General features: G+C 44.3%; 1 protein-coding gene across 1 annotated transcript in view; it reads left to right on the top strand.

Annotated features, from left to right (window-relative positions):
• The first annotated feature begins 798 nt into the window (after window positions 1-798).
• The window catches only part of KAZN (kazrin, periplakin interacting protein), a 713,277-nt gene continuing 691,809 nt past the window's right edge, over window positions 799-22,266 (top strand). Inside the window, exon 1 of the mRNA XM_084651592.1 lies at window positions 799-1,805. Within this exon, the coding sequence (XP_084507718.1) occupies window positions 1,685-1,805 (121 nt within the window). The 5' untranslated portion in view covers window positions 799-1,684. The remainder of the gene's footprint in view (window positions 1,806-22,266) is intronic.

Below are 22,266 nucleotides of genomic sequence, written 5' to 3'. Positions count from 1 at the left end.
CAGATAAATGCATTAAAGACTATGGTGCTCAGACACAATAGTGGGGGGCCATCTCAGTGCCTTAGATAGGCAAGTTAGCCAACCCTTGTGCTCTTCTCATGCAGCACATGGGAACCAGCCAGATGTCAACTTTAAGGCCCTTTGCTCACTTAGGTGCGCTGCCCACCCTGGCCCTATGACTTCTATCACCCTCATGCGATGTGTTACAGTTTCATAGTCCTGCTTAGGTTGCAGTGTTTGTTTTCATCCTGATTTGTCGGTTCTTCTTCCCGGCAGAATTCCCAAAGACGGCGCCTGTGACTCACAAAGGATAAAAATCGTGCGGCGCTCTCCAGAGTTAGCATCCTTTGCATCGCCAGATGGGATTTTTAAAATAAAGATGAATCAGCTGTCACAGATGCTGCTGGGAGTTAACACTTGGTCCCTTTTCCATGGAAATGGCCTTCCTTGCTACTTTACATTGAAATAATTGAGACAGCAGCTGCTACCATCCTGACTGTGACAAAACAGCTGGAGTTAAAGATACATGTGTACACAACTCATCCCTCACCATCTTTCCCCCTTTCGCTTGGGCTTCTTGGATCCTTGGATCCTTGACAATTGCAGATGGACACGAGAGGGTTAAAGCAACCAGCTTTCTCCTGCCTGGCTGAGTTAGCACTTCCCTGTGCTTCCAGGATGACTCCAAGGAACAGCCTTTGCATCACAGAACAGAGGGGGGGACACTGCAGCAGGTCAGAGGAAATGTTATTTAACACTGGCTCCAATCTCCTCCCACTTGCCTGTTTGGCTGGGGAAAAGAGAGAGGCAGATCTGTAGGGAAGGAATTAACCAGGGACTAACGCCAAGAGCCAATACAGTCTGTGACAGCAGAGGCTGCCTGCTGCAGACTGCTACAGGATTCAGGAAGGGAGACAGAGAAATTCAATCAGATCGCCTGGAGAGGAAGGAGACTATCTTCGGTAGACTACTGCAGGTGGAAGGTTCCCTGAAGCACTGTTCTGGCACCAACTTGATCAGCTGAAAAGACTATTTCATTCTGTGATTGCCTGCTGACTGTGAAGTCCAGACATAAAAGCTGGACAAACTGACAGATCTTCCTGGTAACAAATATCACTGGATCTTGCAGCGAGGAGTCGATGCATGGATCTTTGCGTGTCCACCTAGCAGACTGAAATGATTAAGGCTTAATATCCCTAGCAAGCCCAGTTACTAAACCACTGGGAAAACTCCCTTCATGGTCCTCACGTGGAAATGTGCCAGAGCTCACGGACAAGCTAATCACACAATTAGACACTGAAATCGAACGAGGACACAACTGCTTTGGGGAGAAACTCACACATTTCCTACAACTACTGCAGTTACCCCAAGAAGCGGGGGAGTTAATCAATATCTATCTTTTTTTTTCAACTCTCTGGTTTATGTCTGAGGCCCTCGGAACTGGTTAAAACAGGTACAGCAGCTCCTGAATAGAGAAGGTTAGTCTTATTCCAAATACAAATGACACCTAAGTGAAAACAGCAGGTGGTGTTGTTCCTTTCTTTGAAAAAGCAGGGGAAGAACCTTGGGCACTGAGAACAAGTTACCTAGCCAGGTGGTGGTCATCTTCTCCGATCCATCCAGGTTCTCGATCTGGGACCGTGGGGGAACGGGAAACTTCTTCAAGGGTTCTGAATTGTGCCACATGACTAACACGAAGGACCCTAGGAGAGCCATGGATGCTTTACCTGTGACCTCCAACTCCGCTGCAGGCCCTGTTACTTTCTCACAGGTCTTTGGCCAGCAATGTCAACTTATGGAGGCAGGTAGGAGGGGTATATATTTAATTTCCTAACTTATTGCCCACTAATTGGCAAATTATCTTCTCCCCAGACCCAGGACTTACCAAAGTCTGGGATTGTTCAAAGGAGTCTAAGGGATTTAAGCACCCAATTCCTTAGCTTCTTTTGAAAATCCCACTTTAAGATTCCTAAATCCAAATACTCGCAAAATTGAAACCATGGCGTAGGATGGACATTATGCTGTTTGGATTAACATGGTTTGAAATCAGCCACTCTTGAGCTGATGGTCCAAGAGAGGTTGCCACTGTGTTTTGAACAGTAAGTGGTATGCATGATAACTCATCAAGTTACTAAGAGTCATGAAAACAAATGATGCTGAAATAATGAGTCAGGCAAGGGCATGAGTGCTAATTCCTCTGCTGCATCTTTTTGCCTCATGTAACTTTTGTAGGGAATGAGTTGTGTGTAACTGGTGAGTAGCTGGTCAAGGAACACGGATTTGTACTGTATTGGGGAGTGACTATTGTAGCATGATGCATCTCTGGGTGGGGTGGACCTTTGGTGAGGGTGTTCTGTTCTGTAAAGGACCAGGTGACTATTCATTATTACTGTAGTGCCCTGGAGTCCTGGTCATGGACCAGGACCTCATTGTGACTGGTGCTGAACAAACACAGCACAAAAAGAAGATTCTTGCTCCAAAGATTTTTATTGAGTTGCAACCCCCTTAGGGTGGATCTGATTCTCTGAGGCCCTTCACCTCGTGGAGTCACATACAACTATGTAAAACATAGCTAAATCAGAATTTTCCCTCTGATTGTTCTTCATACTCTCTCTGCAGCGGTGCAAACAGCTACGCAAAGTGCAAGGCCATGGAGAACTATGCCCACTGCCTCTAACTATCTTAACGTTTTGTACCAGTGTCCGCAACCATAGTATCTGAACACTTTCTGAGTTAGTAAAGTGGCCTGGCAAACAAGGACCCTAGTGAAATTCATGAGTCTTCATTTTTTCTCCAGTGCTGGGTTAAGGGAAGCTCTCTCCACAAGGGACGGAGAGAGAGGACTGGTACTTGCAAATATTGATGATGACTTTACAATGAATTTTCTTAATCACATACTGTATTGACCTGATATAGTGTCCATGTTGCCAAGACTCATTGGCACTTTCACAATACTGGTTTTGACTATGGAATAGGACTTATTTTCTGGTGAATTTGTAGGAGTGAAGCTAGGACATAGATACATAGTTGTCTCCCCTAGATGATCACTTGAATATGTCCTCCCAAATCCTATTACAAGTTATGTTTGGATCACATTGTTACTGTTTAGAGGGTGAATTCCGAAAGAATTACACGGCGTTATTCCTACATGATTTCCACTGAAATCTGTGGAAGTGACCTAGATAAAGTTAAGACCTATGGTGAGCTTCATTTTCTAGCTTGTGATTGTGTTGGGCTCTCAAAGGAAATGTCAGGGAATAATCCAAGGCAGTTTTACTTTTCTCCCTTGCATATTTCAGATCATATTATCAATGATACCAAGATCATAGCACCACTGGGTTAGGTGCTGTACTTAAAAACAGTCCCTGCCCTGAGGTCTTGCATTCCAAATGGCAAGACAGACAAAGGATAGGAGAAAGCAAGTAATAGTAGCTTAACTTCTAAAAGGGGGAACTGAGACACACAGAGATGAAGAAACTTGCCCAGGGTCACATAGAAAGTTTGTGGAAGAGCCAATGTTTGATAGCTCTTGAAATCCAGTTCAGTACCTCAACCACAAACTCATCTTTCCTTTCAGTGGCTGTCTTCCATGATGTTGCCTAGATGTAACTGACGACAGAATATGCCCCCAAGTAGAGCTGAGTGAAAGGTTTTGGCCAAAATTTTTTTGTGTGCGTGCATGAAAAATGCAGATTCAGTGACACTGAAATATTTCATGAATCTGTCAGTTTTACTGAATTGTTCATTTTGGGGGGAGGGGAGAAACAAAAATTCTGAAAAAAATGGAAACATTTTGATTTTCAGATTAAAACTACTTTTAGTTTCAAAATGTCCTTGAATCTTATTTAAAAACATTTTTTTCCAAAAGTTTTAAGAAGATTAAAATTAGAATGAAATGCTTTGATTTTGGCGGAACGACATGTTTCGTTTGACCCAAAATGGAATGTTGTAAAATTTTTTTAAAGTTACCAATGAACTGAAAAAGCCCTTATTCCCACCGCACTAACCCTGAGAAGATAAAGAGCAATGTAATAATGAATATTGGCAATGTTCTTTAGCCAACCACATGAAAACAAGTGCGGGTTTTGGCTGTTCATGTACTAATGCAGTAGTAACAGCTGTCTCCTCCATTGGCTGCCTAGAATGGGGTCTCCGGTTAGCAACAACATGTGGAGGAAGCCAGAGCAAACATATTGTAACAAACAGGCAAATACTACCTGGGTTTGCATGTCTGCACCTCTACTGTGTATCTTGGCCACTCAGAACTTTGCAGACAGCAATGACAGAACTCTGATTCTGCTGTTCTGCAACCACAGGTGTCTATTACATGAGCTAAAAGAGACTCTCTGCTCATTGTTATGGCCTATAAGATAGAGGAGCAGTTCTGATTCTATCCAGAACAGGGCAGTAGTTAAAATACCCGGTAGCCAGTACACCACCCTATTGATACACTAACATTAAAATTCCTTCCTGCAAATCTAGGATAAGGAGATGAAACCAAGAGAGATTCAGATGTCCTGCTCCAAAAGGAAAAATCCAGTTTGTCATTTATAGCACCTTAACCCAAAGCTGAGGGAGAATTCTGGTAAATGATACTGGTACTTCTTGTTGGTGGCTGGGCAGCTGGATAAGGATATGACCGTGTATATTGTGTCTTTAACACTAGAGAGGGATTAGGACCAAAGTTCTCTTCCAAACAATCCAGAAGTCTGGGGAAGCTCCGCTCCAATTATGAAACTTTCGGACCTAGGCCCTTCTGGACGTAATCTATTGAAATGCTGTCTCACTGCTACAAAACTTGACTGAACGTGGAAAATGGATGTCCAGGGGAACCTTAGAACAACTAGGAGCAATTGTAAAGATTTAGCCACAGAACTCACTGCATGACCTTGGGCAAGTCACTTAGCCTCTCTATACCTCAGCTCCCCATCTGTAAGATGAGGATATTAGCGCTGCTCCTCCTCACGGAGTGTTGTAAGAACAAATTCATTAGTATATATAATGTGCTTGGATATGGTTGCACCTAGAAACCTCAGGGCCAAATTCTGCCTTCAGTTACATCTGTGCACCACTGACTTCACTGGGACTCTAGGGATGTAGAGTCTGACCCTGGAAGCCTAAATTTAAACAGCAAAACGTGTAGACCTCCTATATCACATCACTGTGGTTAATGACATTTTGGGGTTTTTTTCATAGCAAGAGGATGTGCTGAAACGATGAAAGGTCCAGACCTAATCTGAAAGTCAAACAGTGCACCTGCAGAAATACCAAACTATGTAAATCACAGACTTGGCCATACACCTCCCATTAGCACCTTTCAAGTTTTCTGCAAGTGGCAACGTTGTCTATGGCTCGCCCTTCATCACATGGAAATCAGCAGGCTCGCAATGCTTGAGCTGAGTTTAAATGTAGAGGGTTCTGGTTTTGAGAGCATCCCACCAGTACCCTCCAAGACCCATTGAAGGCAGTGGGAGTCTTTCCACTGACTTTAGTGGGCTTGGGATCAGGTGGGGAAATTTATTTTCCCTTAAATTTCTTTAAGGACAGCAGGCTCACAAGATTAACTTAGTTCCCATACAGAAAATCAGCCCTTTGTGGGTAGAGCTCCCATTGCAGTCAAGATCTCTCCTGGTGGAAGGTTTGCACAGGGCTTCTGGGGGCCACAAAACTTGAAGATAGAAACTTTGATTGTTGAGGCTTGTTCTGTGAATATTTGTATCAGTCAAACCAACCTCTCTCTGCCTTATAGATGTTTGCAAAAAGAAAAGGAGTACTTGTGGCACCTTAGAGACTAACCAATCTATTTGAGCATAAGCTTTTGTGAGCTACAGAGCTGTTGCTCACGGAAGCTTATGCTCAAATAAATTGGTTAGTCTCTAAGATGCCACAAGTACTCCTTTTCTTTTTGCGAATACAGACTAATACGGCTGCTACTCTGAATCCTGTCATTATAGATGTTTGTGGACCAAATCTGCCCTTTGTTACAAGAGGCTTCTCTCATAGTAACTGAAAGAAGAACCAGGCCCTGTAGGCATACCCTTCTGGCTACCTTAGGGTTTTGTATAGCAGTGTGTACATTTAGCGGGGCTAGCTGGCAGGCCATGTCAGCTTGCAGCTGTGAAGTGTGAGGGGGAATGGCAGCCGCGCCAAATCCCTGGCAATTTTAAGTGCTGGTTGGGGATGTTTGGCTCATGTCCTGTGATGGAAGGTGAGAGACTCTTTGCTCTTCCATCCCCCAGGAGGGAGGACTGGGGCCTGATCGCTGCCTGCTGAATGGTCTGTTCGGAGAAAGAAAAAGATTAATTCTGTTTAAGTTTTTCCTAGATATATTTCAGTTTCACAGTTACCAAGGTGACACTTCCTTTCTACTATCTATATGGTAGTTACATGGCTCCTGTTACTATCATGTCTGAGCACCTCAATGTCTGGAGTGTATTTATCCTCACAGCACCTCAGGAAATAGAACAGGCATATTATACCCAGTTTACAGAGAGGCACAGAGAGACTAAGTGAATTTCCCAAGGTAACACCTGCAATCTGTGACAGAGTTAAACCCTGAACTGAGTCCTAAGCTAGTGCATTCACCACGCTTTTTCTCGCTCACCTAATCTTGCTGTGCAGTCTCTTTTTCTGAACACCAAGCATTGACTGTGGGGGGGGAGTTAACTCTTCTCCACCCAGCTGCACATCATTTTGCTTGATATGAAAGTTGAAATTAAAAAAAAAAGTTTCTGTGCAGCTGGTTTTGCATAATCTAATTACTTATACATGCTTTTTGTACATTTGCATAATTCCCCAGGTACCATGGTAATTACACTATTAGTCTAAATAGTTCATTGTCATAAGGGAACACTACTCCAAACTTATTAGGCCCATTGCATAAGTGCTTGCTCTTTTTTAACCCTGAAATGCTGTTTGCTTGTAAATTTATATGGGGAAATTACTTTTTAAAACTCATCCTCTCCTTTTATCATATTTTACAGTACATCTACCTTCTGCCTTATTATGTCCCAGTAAATCTGTTTGCTTGGCTGTGTTCTTTGAGGTGACCTGTTTTATCAGCGGTTAGCATTAGCAAATATTCCAGGGGAATATTTTGTAGGGGTGAGGAAAGGCGGGGAAGAGGTTGCACTTTTATAACACAACTAATTTAACTCCCTGGTTCAGGTCAAGCTGAAAAAGTTCCAGCTTCCCAAAGTAATAAGTTATCATTACATCATGTGTTCAGCATGTCTGATGCAGGAGAGATGTTTGTTTCTAATGGAGAGTTGGTCAGATAAGGTATCATTTCAAAAGTAGGCATTAATTCTGACTTGTCGCAGGGATCCATAAGGAATGAGCAGGGCCAGCATTACAATGTTGATGTTTCCCACTCTCACACCCTGTACTTCCTTCTCCTGTGTTCTGCATTCTCCAGTCCTCTCCCGTCCATGCCTGAACTGCCCATCCTCCTCCCAATCCTTTGCCATGCTCAGCACTGTGAGGTCTGATCAACGTTAATAATCTGGGTCGAGGGTAAAGGCAGCTGTTCACTATATCTGCTGGCTGATACTGCAGTGGGCAGTGCTGTAACTGCCAATGAGGGACAGAACCCAAAGGTTCTAGTGAACTCTCTCCTGCCATCCATCTCCACCCTCTGACAAACAGAGGCTAGGGACACCCTTCCTTACGCATCTTGGCTAATAGCCATTAATGGACTTAACCTCCATGAATTTATCCAGTTCTCTTTTAAACCCTGTTATAGTCCTAGCCTTCATAATCTCCTCAGGCAAGGAGTTCCACAGGTTGACTGTGTGCTGAGTGAAGAAGAACGTCCTTTTATTTGTTTTAAACCTGCTACCCATTAATTTCATTTAGTGGCCCCTAGTTCTTATAATATAGGAACAAGTAAATAACTTTTCCTTATTCACTTTCTCCACATCACTCATGATTTTATAGACCTCTATCATATCCCCCCTGAGTCTCCTCTTTTCCAAGCTGAAAAGTCCTAGCCTCTTTAATCTCTCCTCATATGGGACCCGTTTCAAACCCCTAATCATTTTAGTTGCCCTTTTCTGAACCTTTTCTAATGCCAGTATATCTTTTTTGAGATGAGGGGACCACATCTGTACACAGTATACAAGATGTGGGTGTACCATGGATTTATATAATGGCAATAAGATATACTCTGTCTTATTCTCTATCCCTTTTTTAATGATTCCTAACATCCCATTTGCTTTTTTGACTGTTGCTGCACACTGCGTGGACGTCTTCAGAGAACTATCCACGATGACTCCAAGATCTTTCTCCTGATTAGTTGTAGCTAAATTAGCCCACATCATATTGTATGTATAGTTGGGGTTATTTTTTCCAATGTGCATTACATTACATTTATCCACATTAAATTTCATTTGCCATTTTGTTGCCCAATCACTTAGTTTTGGGAGATCTTTCTGAAGTTCTTCACAGCCTGCTTTGGTCTTAACTATCTTGAGCAGTTTAGTATCATCTGCAAACTTTGCCACCTCACTGTTTACCCCTTTATGAGCGTCGACTCAGTGAACTACATTTGGGGGTAGATAATCCTGAACTCGGATACTCCAGTGGGAGCATGCTAGCGAGCAGCCAGTTGGACACAGTGAGTGAAATGAAAAATCCTGTAAGAGAGCCTGTCCCATTCTCTAGGCCAAATAGGGGTGGATAAACCTATTTAGAAGCTTTAGAAGTTTGCCCATCGCTGGTCCATGGATAAGAAACCAGCATGACTTCATACCTAGCTCTTACCCTGTGCTTTTCATCTGTTAATCCTGAGGGAGGTCAATGTTACTATCCCCATTTTACAGGTGGGTAAACTGAGGCACAGAGCAGTGAAATGACTTGCTCAAGCTCACCCAGCAAGCCAGGAACAGAACCCAGCTCTCAGGAGTCCCAGTTTAGTGTTCTGTCTCTAAATCAAACTGCCTCCCCTTAAGCAGTGAGTACTTTAGTCAGAGCCATTTTTAAAAATTATTATTTTCTCTCCTCCTCTGAACCACTAATGCAGTAACATTCTGGGGATCTGAGTGCTCCAGAACGAGGCTTGAGCTCTTTTCCTTTGGATGAAGTGCTGAGGGCCCTCGCCTCCCCTCGGTCTCAATTGGTATTGCGAGATTTCAGCACCTTGCAGAACTGGGCCCCAGAAGAGCAGCCACTGTTTCTTGTGTAGTTAATTCCAAGTCGTTTGTCATTCTTTGCAGTACTTCCCAAGATTGGATTGCTGTATATTACTCCATGACTCACCGTTCCATAAATACATCCTGCATTAGGTTAATTGTCATTTTCCTTAATTCATCTTTGACTCACAGCTTTGTTATCCTGCAATATTTTTACTTTGCCAACTAATTTTTCTCCATCAGTTAGAGAATGAGTAACTCAAATCTCTGTGTGACTTGAATGAACAAGGAGGGTCAGGTCGTTTCAAGAAGCCACTACGCTTTTGGATGCTTATGGGAAGCTTTTGCATGTCATTCATCCATCATATAGACTTGTGCTTAGTGTGTGTGTTATGCATCCCACTCTAATGGCTGGTCCACAGAGATGTTTGCTACAGCTGCAAGCAAGGGACAAAGGGCCTGATGCAAAATCCATGGGAGTATTTTCAATGGGCTGTGGCTTGAACATTAGGGCCAGACTTATAAAGGTATTTAGGCACCTATTGAAATCAGTGGGAGTTCAGGGCTGAATTCACAAAGGTTCTTAAGTGCCTAGCCCACCGATTCCAGTCACAAAGAAATGACATGGTGGACTGGAGACTCTAGGAGCTGCGCATCTAGGGACACATCCTCCCCACTCTCCTGGCTGCTCTGAGCATGATAAGGAGCATGTGGTTCTTCACACTTCTGAGCTGCATTCCTCTGCGGAGCCATCCCCTCCTTTCCAGAGGCAGAGTCAGTGCAATACAGGGCTGTGCAATTCACCTCCCAGACATGTATTGCTTTCCTCCTCCCTGTGTGCTTGCAAGTACCAGTCCAAACAAAATCACTGTGTGAATGAGCACAAATCACTCAGCCCAGCAAGAGCAGAAGGGACACAATGAAGCTAAATATATTTGGGGCTTTTATATACCCAGAAAATCCTTAGGCTGAATTCACTGAGGATGCAAATTCTTTTAAAATTGGGGGTGGGGGGAAGATCTTCTCTTTCCTCTCTGCATCAGAGGAATGCCTGTGGCAAAAATGCTTTCAGCAGTAAGCAGAAAACTTAGCAGGGAACTAGAAATTGAAGTGTGCATTGTAGGGAAGGTTTATTGCTCTCTGTGTTGATGCTTCTGTAATGCAGTAATTCAGCTTTTGAGGGTGTAGTAGGCAATACTTCTCTGTATGGGCTCGTTACTGTTACAGAAGGCAGTAGAGTTCTGTAGTACCAAGAAGTGCCTTGATTTGTTACAGCGGATGACTAAGTATTTATTTAAAACGTCATGTGAATTTAGTGTTTGTGAAAGATATTGAACGTACAGCCCAGCTGATCCTTTCTTGTCCAGAGAACAAGCACAGCCCGGGTACATCAGTGCAAGCTTCTCCCATGCTGCCCTATTCATACACCTCAGCCCTGCTCTGAAGCGACCACCTCTAAGGCTGACAAGGTCATCCCGGCTCCATGGCCCATTCAGTCCTTGGCGTCTTCGGAGACAGACTGGCGGAAGGCTGGCAGTGGTGATGTTGTCGACTAGGCTGAAAATGACCGCTTTTTGGAGACTGTGGGGTTGCTCATGAACATTTCCAATGTTTTTCCCAATAGTTCCATTATCCGCTTCTTCGTGGTCCATTGTTGACCAGGTTGTGGAGGTCTCTTGCTGAAGTCAGTGGCGTGACTTCTGCAAGTAAGGCCTCCCCATTCTGAGCGAGGGCTTCAGAACTGGACTCTTAAAAAAAAAAAAAAAAAAAAAAAAAAAAAAAGCAGGATTAAAAAATATGTTGACAGATTGTTTAATAAAGGAACAGAACCACCGCTAAGCTGAGCAGGGTGGTTTTTTACATTGTTTGTTTCTGTTTTTTCCTTTTAAGCAGAACCACAAATCAATGCTTATCTACAGCTCATTACGTTTCTATGCGGGATGCTTGCTACTTCTAATAAATTACTTAGGACCAAGGACTGGGGTAGGAGGACTTTACTGATGGCAGCTGTGATCGAAGGAATGCGTCATGCAAATGATGAAGAATTTATGAAGAAGCCTCTCTGTTTAACAGGATGCTGAAGGAAAATGGCGAGATTTCAGAACAGTGCTAAGGAGATGATGACGCTTTACTGACAATATCCTTCCTCTGTTTTGTTTTATTTTTTTAATCCCTTTTGTGTTCTTGCTCAGTTTAATTATCCACTGTGGTGACTTTCCACACCTTTAACTCAAGGTTGAAGTGGGGCAGATGGATAAATGTCACCTTCTTCCAACTAGGTGAAGACTAATGGCATTCATCAGTGTTGTTCATTGAGGGCTGCATTATGGTGCTTAGAATCTCTGAAATATAAATAGGGGGAAAGGCAACGGTGTCATGGGTTTGCATCCAAGCAGCATTACTCACCTCTGAGGTGGGTACAATTGATCTGCACCCGTCAATAAGGGAGAGATTTCTCGAAATAGCTCAGCACTAAGTGTGCAGCCAGTGGACGGACCCCTTTGAAAACCTAGCCCTAACTGAGTGAAATGACCTGCAATGAGATAAAACAGAAGTCTCTCCTCCTGGCTTTCCTGGAATGGATCTCTTAGCACTATAGTGCTGGGTATGGTTGAATCCTTCCCAACCCCCGCCTTTCACTGCAGAAGGAAAGATGCTTTGCTTTTGCAAAACCAACTCCCCCTGCCCCTTGATTTCTTGGTGCTATTATTATTTGCATTGCATTGGTGATAAGAGGTGCCAGCAGATACTGGGTGTTTCGTGCTAGGTTCTGTACAGACCCATAGTAAGAAACACTCCCTCCCCTTTGGACCTCACAGTCTTTAATAGCCAAGACAAAGGGCAGGGAAACAAAGGCACAGCGCTGAAATGGCATGGCTGAGTTCACAGAGTAGGTCAGTGGGGGCGGGGGGGAACCAGGATGAGAACCCAGCTGTAACTGAAAGATGGCGATGCCCTAAGCTACCATGAAAAATATCTGTGCACAATGGACCCGACTGGAAGAGGGCTTTACATCCAAGCTGCATTACTCACTTCTGAGATGGGTACAATTGATTTATTCTTGTCAATAAGGGAGAGATTTCTCAAAATAGCTCAGCACTAAGTGTGCAGCTAGTGGGCAGAGCCCCTTTGAAAATCTAGCCCTAGCTGAGTGAAATGACCTGCGATGAGATAAAACAAAAGTCTCTTCTCCTGGCTTGCCTGGAATGGTTCTCTTCCAAAAGGCAAGAGACATTATTTAACATATACGTCATCACCATGCCTGGAGGCCCCAGCATGGCATCAGAGGTGGGCCATAAACAGGGTAGGAGAGTAGCTTTCCAAATCAGTTCAGGAAGGATGTTCTGTGTGCGAGGAGCAGCATAGCAGAAGGTGGGAAAAGATTTGGGTTACAAGCTGTTAAGGAGGCAGATGAGGCTGACATCATTAGTCGGAGCCACATGGTAAGCGATGAGAATGGGCCAACCCTAGTTTAAAATGACTGTAGCATTCTAAGACAATGGGCCTCAAACGAGCAGGGATATGACTGCAAAACTGGGGAGTCTCAGATCACTACAGCGTAGCTCTCTGTTGTTTTTATGCAGCTGTAAATCTCGTTTGCAGTCATGTGAATTAATTGCTGCCAGACCAGACTGCAGTATGGCAGTCACAGGAGAGGCATCCGCAAGGAGCAGGGAAGGGATGGAAATAGATTTGTCTCCCATAGAGGTTTACTAAGTGGTCTGCACTGTACTAAAGCAATATCCTATTTCCTCTCAAATTCCAGGCTCAGTGCCCACTAACCCTAACAGAGTTCTGCAGGCACAAGCGGGGGGAGTCGAGTGAAATCCTTTCTAAGTAGGATGTTCTGTTATTGGGACTTACCCTCTTCAGATGCACAAGCGGCATCAGAGACACGTAGTGACTGCAGTGGGAAACATCGCAGAGCTTTCTGGGGGTGCGGCTCTCTGCATTTCCAACAACGGGGTCACTGTAAGCGAACATTTACCTCTTTATATAAGGTACTTTAATGGCCCCCAGCATCACCGTTTCTGAGCACTTCACAGTATTTACTGTATTTATCCACACAACACCCCTGTGGGATAGGGAAGCACTATTATCTCCATTGTACAGATGGGGAACTAAGACACAGAGTGCCTTGCCCAAGGTCACATGTCATCAACTCTACATTCACCAGCTGAGGGTTTCCATGGTAATTATGCCAGATAAATATACCCCTAACCATGGCTGAGTAGCCCACTGTCCCAGTATCTGCAAATTCATGAAGTTGATGGATTTCCATTCCATACGGCTAAATTCAGTGCCTTGCATAATGAAAGGAACCTGTCCTGTATGTAACACCACCATTCCTTAATCCAGATCTGGCAACAAACTCCACATTCAAAGGCCACTGTGCCTGCCTGGAGCTCATCAAAAGGATTAAGGCCATAACAAACCGGGGGAACTCTGCAACTGGGGACTTGACCAGGAATTGCAACGAGAACAGAATGCGAAAGTGGTGACAATTTTTTTGCTATCTTGAAAGAGTCACTATTTTGCACCCTTGGAATTTCTTATTTCCATCAACATGACCGAAATGTCTCTGAAATCTGTATGTGTTTTCTCTGCCAATCCACTTTTGCTTAAAAAAAAAAAAATCCATTTCTGAGTGAGGAGAAAAAATGTGCAATTGGGTGAATACTTCACAAATACACTGCGGGACAGGTTTCCCCCTCCCATGCGCATTGTGTTGTGTTGTGTTTGTGTGTGGGGTTTTTTTTTTTTTAATGACAAAACTCAGTTGAAATGGTTCCTGTTTTGGTGGGAAAACATGCCTCCTGTGCATAAAATGTGGAATTCATATGCACAAGGATTCTACATTGTTGGAATCCCATTTAAGCCCTCGTTTGAGTGGGACTTAAGTGGCACATAGATCTTGAGCACCCTTTCTGCACAGGGGTGAATGTCCCCAAATGTGAAGCTACGGATCATTTTGTCTCCCCAGGTACAACATTGTTAAAACTGGCTCAAGTTCAGTCTGCAAGAGTATCTGAGTAAACTTTTTGTGACAGCTCCTTAGCAACAATTAGTAAAATCAGCAAAAAATTGGCTTGGATCAGTTTGGGAAAGATCACAGCAGAGCATGACTGGAAAGGTACTCTTTGGTACTGAATGCCTTGGGTTTCCTATGCTCATTACTCAGTGATTAATCTTTCATGATAAGTTTTTTCATTTGATCTCTCATGAAAACATGACTTGTGAGTGTGTGTATATAATAAATGGGCTTGATTTCAAAAGCTGATTGCAGCAGTCTTGCTAATTTGCAGATGGCTGCTAAGGCTACATTTATCCACAAGCTGGCTTGTTAGTTTCATGAAAATCTGAAGTGAGAGCGATATCAAGCAGTGTGGAGAGATGTATTCAATGATCCGTGAGGTTTTGATCCCTCTGGGTATCAGATTGGTGCTCCGTGTATGTTTCGGGGAATTGTTGAGCAGCTGGCTAGCTCCTGGGGAAACCAGGAGAGTAAATTGTTTATTACAACAATGCAAAATTAGAGCCTCATCCTTATTTCATTGAAGTTTAATGGCAGATTTTTACTAAGTTCTGATGCCCTTTCAAATTTTATCTTTCTGATGGATGTATCCTCTGAGTTTGTCCTGGTGATGTGTCAAGTCTCAGAAGTTCATGAATTGGAATGAAGTTTTGATGAGCTCCTGACGACATAGTAATGGATGCAGCATAAATATCCTATGGTATCCAGGGGCTCGCAGCAGGGGGTGCTGTGTTATATCGTGTTGGGTGGAATTGTGGTGGTTGTCAGGGAAAGGTACAATTTGTACCAAAGTGAAAAACATTTTTTGACATGGAAGAAAATGCAAATACTTTGATAGAAATTGAACCAAATGTTTTTCAAGGCTGAAGTTTTGGGTGGAGGGAGGGCTAGTCCAGTTGTATCCGGCACCAACCCTAGACTAGCAGAGCACACAGTGACCTGGGGGGAGGGATAGCTCAGTGGTTTGAGTATTGGCCTGCTTAAACCCAGGGTTGTGAGTTCAATCCTTGATGGGGTCATTTAGGGATCTGGGCCAAAAATTGGGGATTGGTCCTGCTTTGAGCAGGGGGTTGGACTAGATGATCTCCTGAGGTCCCTTCCAACCCTGATATTCTATGAGTCTATGAGACCTCTTTCCATGATGGCAGTAAACAAAGGTGGGCCCGACAGGTGACATGCTACTGGGTGACCTGAACCAAAGGAAGAGAGGGAAAAAAATGTCTCCAGCCTGAGGATGGTTGATTAGGTTAAGGGGGGGCAAGAAAAAAAAAGAAGAATGTCATGAGCCTTCATCTAAACCACAGTATGAATCAAACCTGTTATTAAAGTTAAAAAGAAACTTACTTTTCCCTTCATTTTTATCCAGCTCTGCTCTCTCAGTCAGATCAGAAGTGACATACCCTCTGCTGGCTGGAATTAAAACTGTTCCTGTGACATAGGCCACATACTCCTATCAGAGATTCTCCTTTAACTGTGTTCTGAATCTGTAGGATCTGTGTTCTATTCTTACTATCAACAGGAAATTCCAAATGACCATGGTGTGTCACATGAGGGTGTCGATGGCCACAGATTTTCACTATATGCTGTTCTGCCTTGTCTTTAGTTGGAAGACAGCTGTTAACTAGTAGCTTAAAAAACCCAGCAGTGAAGTGTATGAGAAGTCCTGCATATTGATAAACATAACATTCAGCATAGCAAGTGAAATGGGGCCTCAAAAACAGAAGGGTTTGTTATCGATCAGAGGTCTTTTTGATTTAAACACCTGGCAACTGTGATGCATAGCTAAAGTCGTTGGTCAGGGATCTCTTACAGAAGAGATCATTTTTTACAAATGAGCAAAGATTAGGTATGTTCCTGTGGATGACAGATTGTGCTTGAAGAAGAGTGGTGGCAAAAGGAAGAAAGGGTCAGAAATATTTTCCTAACTGGGAATCTAGATGGTGGGGGTATAAGTGAGGTGTGGAAATCTAGGCTTAAGGTGAAGACAAATTCTCATTTCAGATGACAGTATGGATGCTGTGTTCCCTGCTGAAGCATGCTGGGCCTTTTGTATCCAGCTGCAAACTGGTACCAGCAGCTGGAGGACTGACTAGACATAGCAATTCCCTGGGCATGCCCCCTGCACTGGAGGCTGGGAAAAGAGCCCACTGTATGAGTTCTGCACCACCTGGGCTTCCCTTGTGCTGCGGGAATCCTCAGGAACCCACTTCAGCCACCTTTACAATTGCTTTGTGCCATAAATTGACCACAGTGGAGGCGCAGATCTGGCCCACTAATAGTTACAAGAGAGGTCTATATAGAGCTGTAAATAGTTAATAAATATAGTGCCAGCAGATGGCATTCAAGCATAGTAGCATAGTTGCTGGATTGTGTAGGACCAATACTTCTTGTGCAGGGAAAATGGCCCCCTCTCTGTGCAGCAATTTACATCAGCTGTAAATGGTAACTTTCCAAAGGCGCAGTTTCGGTCGGACACATTTCTTCTGATGCCGCAACACCTTCCCCCTCCACTGAGCTGTCCAGCATAAAGGGATGTGACCTCCTCCGATGTCAGTCACACACTGCACATCATTTAAATCCCTAGGGAATGTGAAGTGTCTGTCAAGCAACATCCAACAAGTGCCTGTCCTTTCCCACCCCCGACACAAGTCCGAGAGTAAAGTTTTAGTGAACCAGGCACTTGACTGTCACGTTTGCCCTTTTCTGAGCTAGTTGAGTAAGCTGCAACTGTAAGCACTCTTTCTCTACTGCTCTTCCAGGCCCAAAGAACATCTGGTTTAGAACGTCTGCACATTGCAACCTGGAAGGCTGCAGTAATAAATCCGTGCTTTGTCTTCTTTTATGTTGCGGATGACTTAGGTAAATCCAGAGTCAATGATACCCAGAGGTTGCTGGTGACTTAGCAGGGTACGTTCAGTGTATTGTACTGGAAAATGTCTGCAGTGATTTCTCTGCATGCTGCTAACAGCTGGGGGAAAAGTACCTGGGCAGGACTCAGAGATGCCCCTCAAGTTTCTCCATCTTCTCTAAAGCCAATTTAGCACTTGCAAAAATCCTGCCTAGCAGGAGACCGTCACAGTCCTAACCCAGACAGTTTAAGGATAGAAGCGTTATCCTCTGTCCAGGCTCAGTTGTGCCAATGTAAATCTGCCCTTGCCATTTCAAATGGATATGCTGTTTTTCCCTTCCCATACTAAATTGCTGCATGGTGTTTCTGTGTAATTTTACATGGCCACCCTTTTCCATCCCAGCGGTGCCTGCTTTTCAGCAGCCTGTCCTATGTCACAGAGACATGGTTTGTAAACCGCTTTAGGATAAAAGGCTTTATGCCATTTTCATTTTCATGCCATTTTACTTGTGACCCACTTGCTCGTGTGCTTTTTGATCTGCACAATGGCTTTTTCAAGATCAAATAAGTCACGTCAGGTGGGTATTTCATAGGAAGGCTTCTGATGTTTTCCTGTGTGTGAATTACCAGTAAATATTATAAAATGTTCACAGTGGTCTCGCCAGAAAGACCCCCATCGTTGCAACGTCTGTGCACAAAGTGCCAACCAGTTGGTTTGGTCCTGACTAAATAATGGGAATCACTTATCTCCATTCCGGATGGAATGATTTAATTTTGCCAATTAATATTAGTCAACATTAAAGTCTAAGCAAATGATGATTCCTTGAAATTGAAAACAGGCACCATATTTTTATGGCATTGCAGTAATGAGCAGAGAGCCTGGGTACAATTAGGGTGGTAAACTATAAACATGAATTAGCCATTCTCTTTTAGTAAATCGCGCTGTGCATCGGGATGCATTTCAATTGCATCACATTGCTGCAGCAGAAGAAACTCCAGGGAATATGATGCGGAGCTGGGGATTTGGTTTAGGTCCTGATTGTGCTTTTGCCCTATTTCTCTGGAAAGATGTGTTTTCTGCTGATGCTGCACTGCTATTCCAAACTCAGATCATCTTCTGGGTAGAAGGAAAAGGCATTAGGACAGTGGCCAGATAATTTTGAGAAGGAAGTCAAATTGCTACACCCAGATAGGGTGACCAGATGTCCCGATTTTAGGGTCTTTTTCTTATATAGGCTCCTATTACCCCCCACCCCCGACCTGATTTTTCACACTTGCTGTCTCGTCACCCTACACCCAGAAGATCATTGGATTTCTGACAAGTAACAGAGTGGCAATCTAGGCTTAAAGGCATTGCTGAATGATCACTCCTCAAATAAGACGTGACACGGAAAGTACCCATTAACGTGCAAACTGCTAAGGCACAGCTTTCACTGTGATCTAAATGATGCAGTTCTTAGGAGGTTGGGAGGTATGGATGAAAAGGCAGGGTTGTCTCCGAGGCTGAGCACTAAACTGGAAGACAGGAATTCTGGAGCTGGAATCCCAGGTGTGCCAATAATGTATATTGCAAACTTCTTCAATGTATTAGTGGCATGAACCATTCCTGCATACCAGTGCTCCTTCACCACTACGCTCCCTTCTTTCCCTCAGTTGCACCTGGAACATAGTGCAGTGGGAGCATTCAGTCACCAGCTAAACTGAGGTTCATGCTTTGAAGGGCATCAGACCAAGAAGGTGGCCATCCTCTGATTCTGCAGTCTCTGCCTTCACTGTGCAGTTGTCGGGGACTGGGACGAGGTTAATGATTGGAGCAGGAGTCACGCCTAATGGTTGGAGCAGGAGTTGGTAATCAGGAATCAGAGCAGAGGGTCAGAACTCGAGTCGTATGTCAGAGCTGGAGTCAAAATACAGGAATCGGAGCTGAGGGTCAGAGCTGGGTTACCAGGAGCAGGGCTGGGACCAATGCAAGAGCACAGAGCTACCACAGCCCTGGGCGAAAGCTTTGAGCAGCTGCTGAACTTAATAGCTGGTCTGTTGCCTCTTCCAACTAATCAGGAAGTGTGGCCAATCAGACAGCCTGCTGGATGGATGCACTCATTAGGTTGCCCGGAGACGGGCTGTGTTGCCAGCCCTGATTCCTGGCACATCATACCAAGAAGGGCTGGACCAGTGGCCCTCCTCTGATTCTGCAGTCTCTGCCTGGATCATGCAGACTGCCTTTAAGGGATGCACACAACTAAGCATGGCCATAAAGCTGGTATCAATTTGTGCCTTTACTCTCCCTGCCCTCAGTTACTCCACAGCACTCTATCATATGGCACAGTGTGGATAGTTACGTGTAAAACTCTGACAGTGACTTTATTTCCCCTTGAAATAACAGCTCCCAGTTATGTGGCTCAAGACGTTGCTCTTGGAAGAAATTGTTCGAGACCGCCCGTTAATCACAATCACGTGACTCATGCATATCACTACTCTGTCTGCTTTTGCAATATGCTCCCCCAGGGGGCTTCATGGCCTGTTGTGCTGAGGCTGGGTTCCAAGTCATAACACTGATTTTATTTCTGGGATGTTTTTATCGGGTTCCCTGGCCACATCATAACTTCACCAATATGGTTATATTAAACAGTGCCCCCATGTAGGTTTCAACATTTAGCATTGTCCTTTAAAATAATGATGTATATTGCAAGAGGGCGAGAGGCTAGATTGACAGCTCTGGTGCATGACTTTCTCCCTCTCAGTAAAATTCACGGCTGGGCAGAGGGTTGATGTCCCACTTAAGCCCTCAAAGTTGCGCTTAAGTTGGACTTAAGTGGTGCATGGGCTTTTTACTGGTCCCTCTGCACAGGGATGAATTTTGTCTTTTATGCACAGAACAGGTAAAGCTGGGGCAGTGCTACTGAAAGCTTCCCTCCTGCTACTTCCCTCATTTGCTTCAAATCTTTTCAGGAGGGCCTGCATAGTAAGGAGGTTCGTGTCCATGGCTCATTCACCCTGCCCTCTCTGCTAAGATGCCCGTCAGTATCAGCTGTGATGCAGACACTTAACAGTGAAGGACTGGATGGAGACTGCCAGGTCTGGAGGGGCTTTAGCCATCGGTGGTTAACGGCTTTGTTGGATATGTTACTATTCAGCTGTTCTCCGAGGATGCTGATCCCTTGGAGTGTTGACTGTTGAGAACTGACATGTACTAGCAAGTGACATCACTATTGCACTTCCCGTGCATTCAGACATCATGAGCCAGGCCCTGTAAGAGCACGCTCTTGCCTCTGAAGCACCTCTTTGTGTCCAGGCATGGTGCTGCAGGGGTCCTTTCAGTCTAATGCCTTCACCAACCTTCTGGCTTCAAGACAGCCTATCATCTTATGTGGCCTAGCCCTTTTCTGTCTATCCCCTTTCGTGGTTAACAGAAAAGTCCACAAACAAGGAACTCAAAGTCCAATGGTCTCGGAGTCTCTCCTCCAGCCTCTAACTCTTGTAGTTCTTGACCGTTTTCCCTCTGCCTTCTTAGTCTGGGGAAGAGGCAAGAAATCCCATGTCAGCCTGCTCCACTGGGTTCTGGCTCAGGGGTCTTGTTAAAATCGGCCAGAGTTAATCATAGAATCAAATGAAAGAACGGTTCCCCAATCATTTGCAAATAAGATCCTTTTTATAAAAGGTGAAAATTCACCCTTGTATAGGGAACCAGCACAAAGTCTATCCACCACTTGTTCTGAGAGTGCTCTATGTCTGTGTATATGTAAATGATTAGCTAAAGTGCCAATCGGTGGTGCTCAGCAATAGGTAGCATGGATTCCTGGGTTTCCAGGACTAATAAAGTTTGATGTTGTTGACTGCACGTGGCTTCTGCTGCATCACTCTTTACCAAAGACCCTAAACAGGGAGAGACAATCTCTGTTCTGGAGCTGGTGCCAACACAGGGAATGCTCCATAGCTCAGTTTTTACTTTGTTCTTATTCAAGCTAATTTTCATTGGAAGCTGTTGTCCACAGTCAATACAAGGGATTCATCAGATCTAAAAAGAACCGATAGGGCTAATCCCTGAGGTTTCTGACCCACAGTCTTTACCAATATTGAGATTTGTTAACAATCACTTGGGTATGTATTCAGGTGCGAAGAGAAACTACTGTGGGAAAGGAGTGTTCTAGGGGGTGTGAGCCGGGAACTGGAGAAGCCAAGGGGGTTTTCCGCGCTGGAGCCATTTGAATGGCTATATCGAAGCATGTGCAGATGGGGAGGTGGCAGGCATGTCACAAGAGTAAGCTTTTCAAATGTTGCCTGGGAGGCAACGTTCCTGACAGCAGATGTTAAGAAGGTTTGAATCTTTGCTGGGCCTTTTGTTTTCACACTGCTTAGAGGTCTGCTTCACCGGGTCTGCTGTGTTAACGATCACTAACATAGTGTGTTTAATGCTCTGTGCCTTGCCTTGGGAGATGATGGTTATACTGCAAGCACTGGGCAGAAAGCTATGGATAAGTCGATATAACAAAGGTTAGTGAGGGTATTTTTATTAAATGACTAATTTTCACACAGCTTTGGGTTTGAAAAAACAGCCATTGTCTCTGGTACAGCATTCCCCATACATCCTTGTGGGATTATGGCTAGTGCTTAATTTGTAATGAAAGAGGTGCCGGAGGTCAAGCCATTTTGTTTACGTTCGTAACTGATGCAGCAACTCAGAGATGCCGAGGCTATGAACTGCCAAGCCTAGAGGTGCTGGAGCTCAGTCCTGGCCCAAATTAAGCCCTAACTATGGCCATTATCAATGACTTGAGCAATTCTTTTCTTTTCTTTTTCTTTTTTTAAAATATCCTTGCAGTATAAATGTCCTTTCAGTTTTATGTGCTGTGATGCTGACCCCCAGTGGCCAAACAGATTAATAATCATGCAGTAATTTCATCTTGCAAGGGGATCCCAGAAGGAAGTAGCCCAGAGTACACAGCCAGCATCAGCCCACAGCAGTGAGCCTCGAAGCAGGCTGACAGCCTTCCTAAGCTTCAGGGGCTAAGCTCCAGCCTGAACTTCAGTATCCACACAGCTGATTTTAGTGTGGAGAGCAAGCCTCACAAGCCTGAGTCTGTTGAACTGGGCTTGAAGGCTTGCTGCTGCAGGCTGTGTAGAGGTACCCTCAGCATACTTATTTGAATTCTGATCTGTTACCATTTATTTACTGAGGCCTGCTAGCCTCCAAGGCTTTCATCTCTCTCATTCTCAAGTGCACAAGAAAGGGAAGTGTGCTTTGATTCATCTCT

The sequence above is a fragment of the Lepidochelys olivacea genome (genome assembly GCF_965140295.1).
Source record: "Lepidochelys olivacea isolate rLepOli2 genome assembly, chromosome: 18".
NCBI classification, from domain to species: domain Eukaryota; kingdom Metazoa; phylum Chordata; order Testudines; family Cheloniidae; genus Lepidochelys; species Lepidochelys olivacea.
This window is presented reverse-complemented; position numbering and strand designations above follow the sequence as displayed.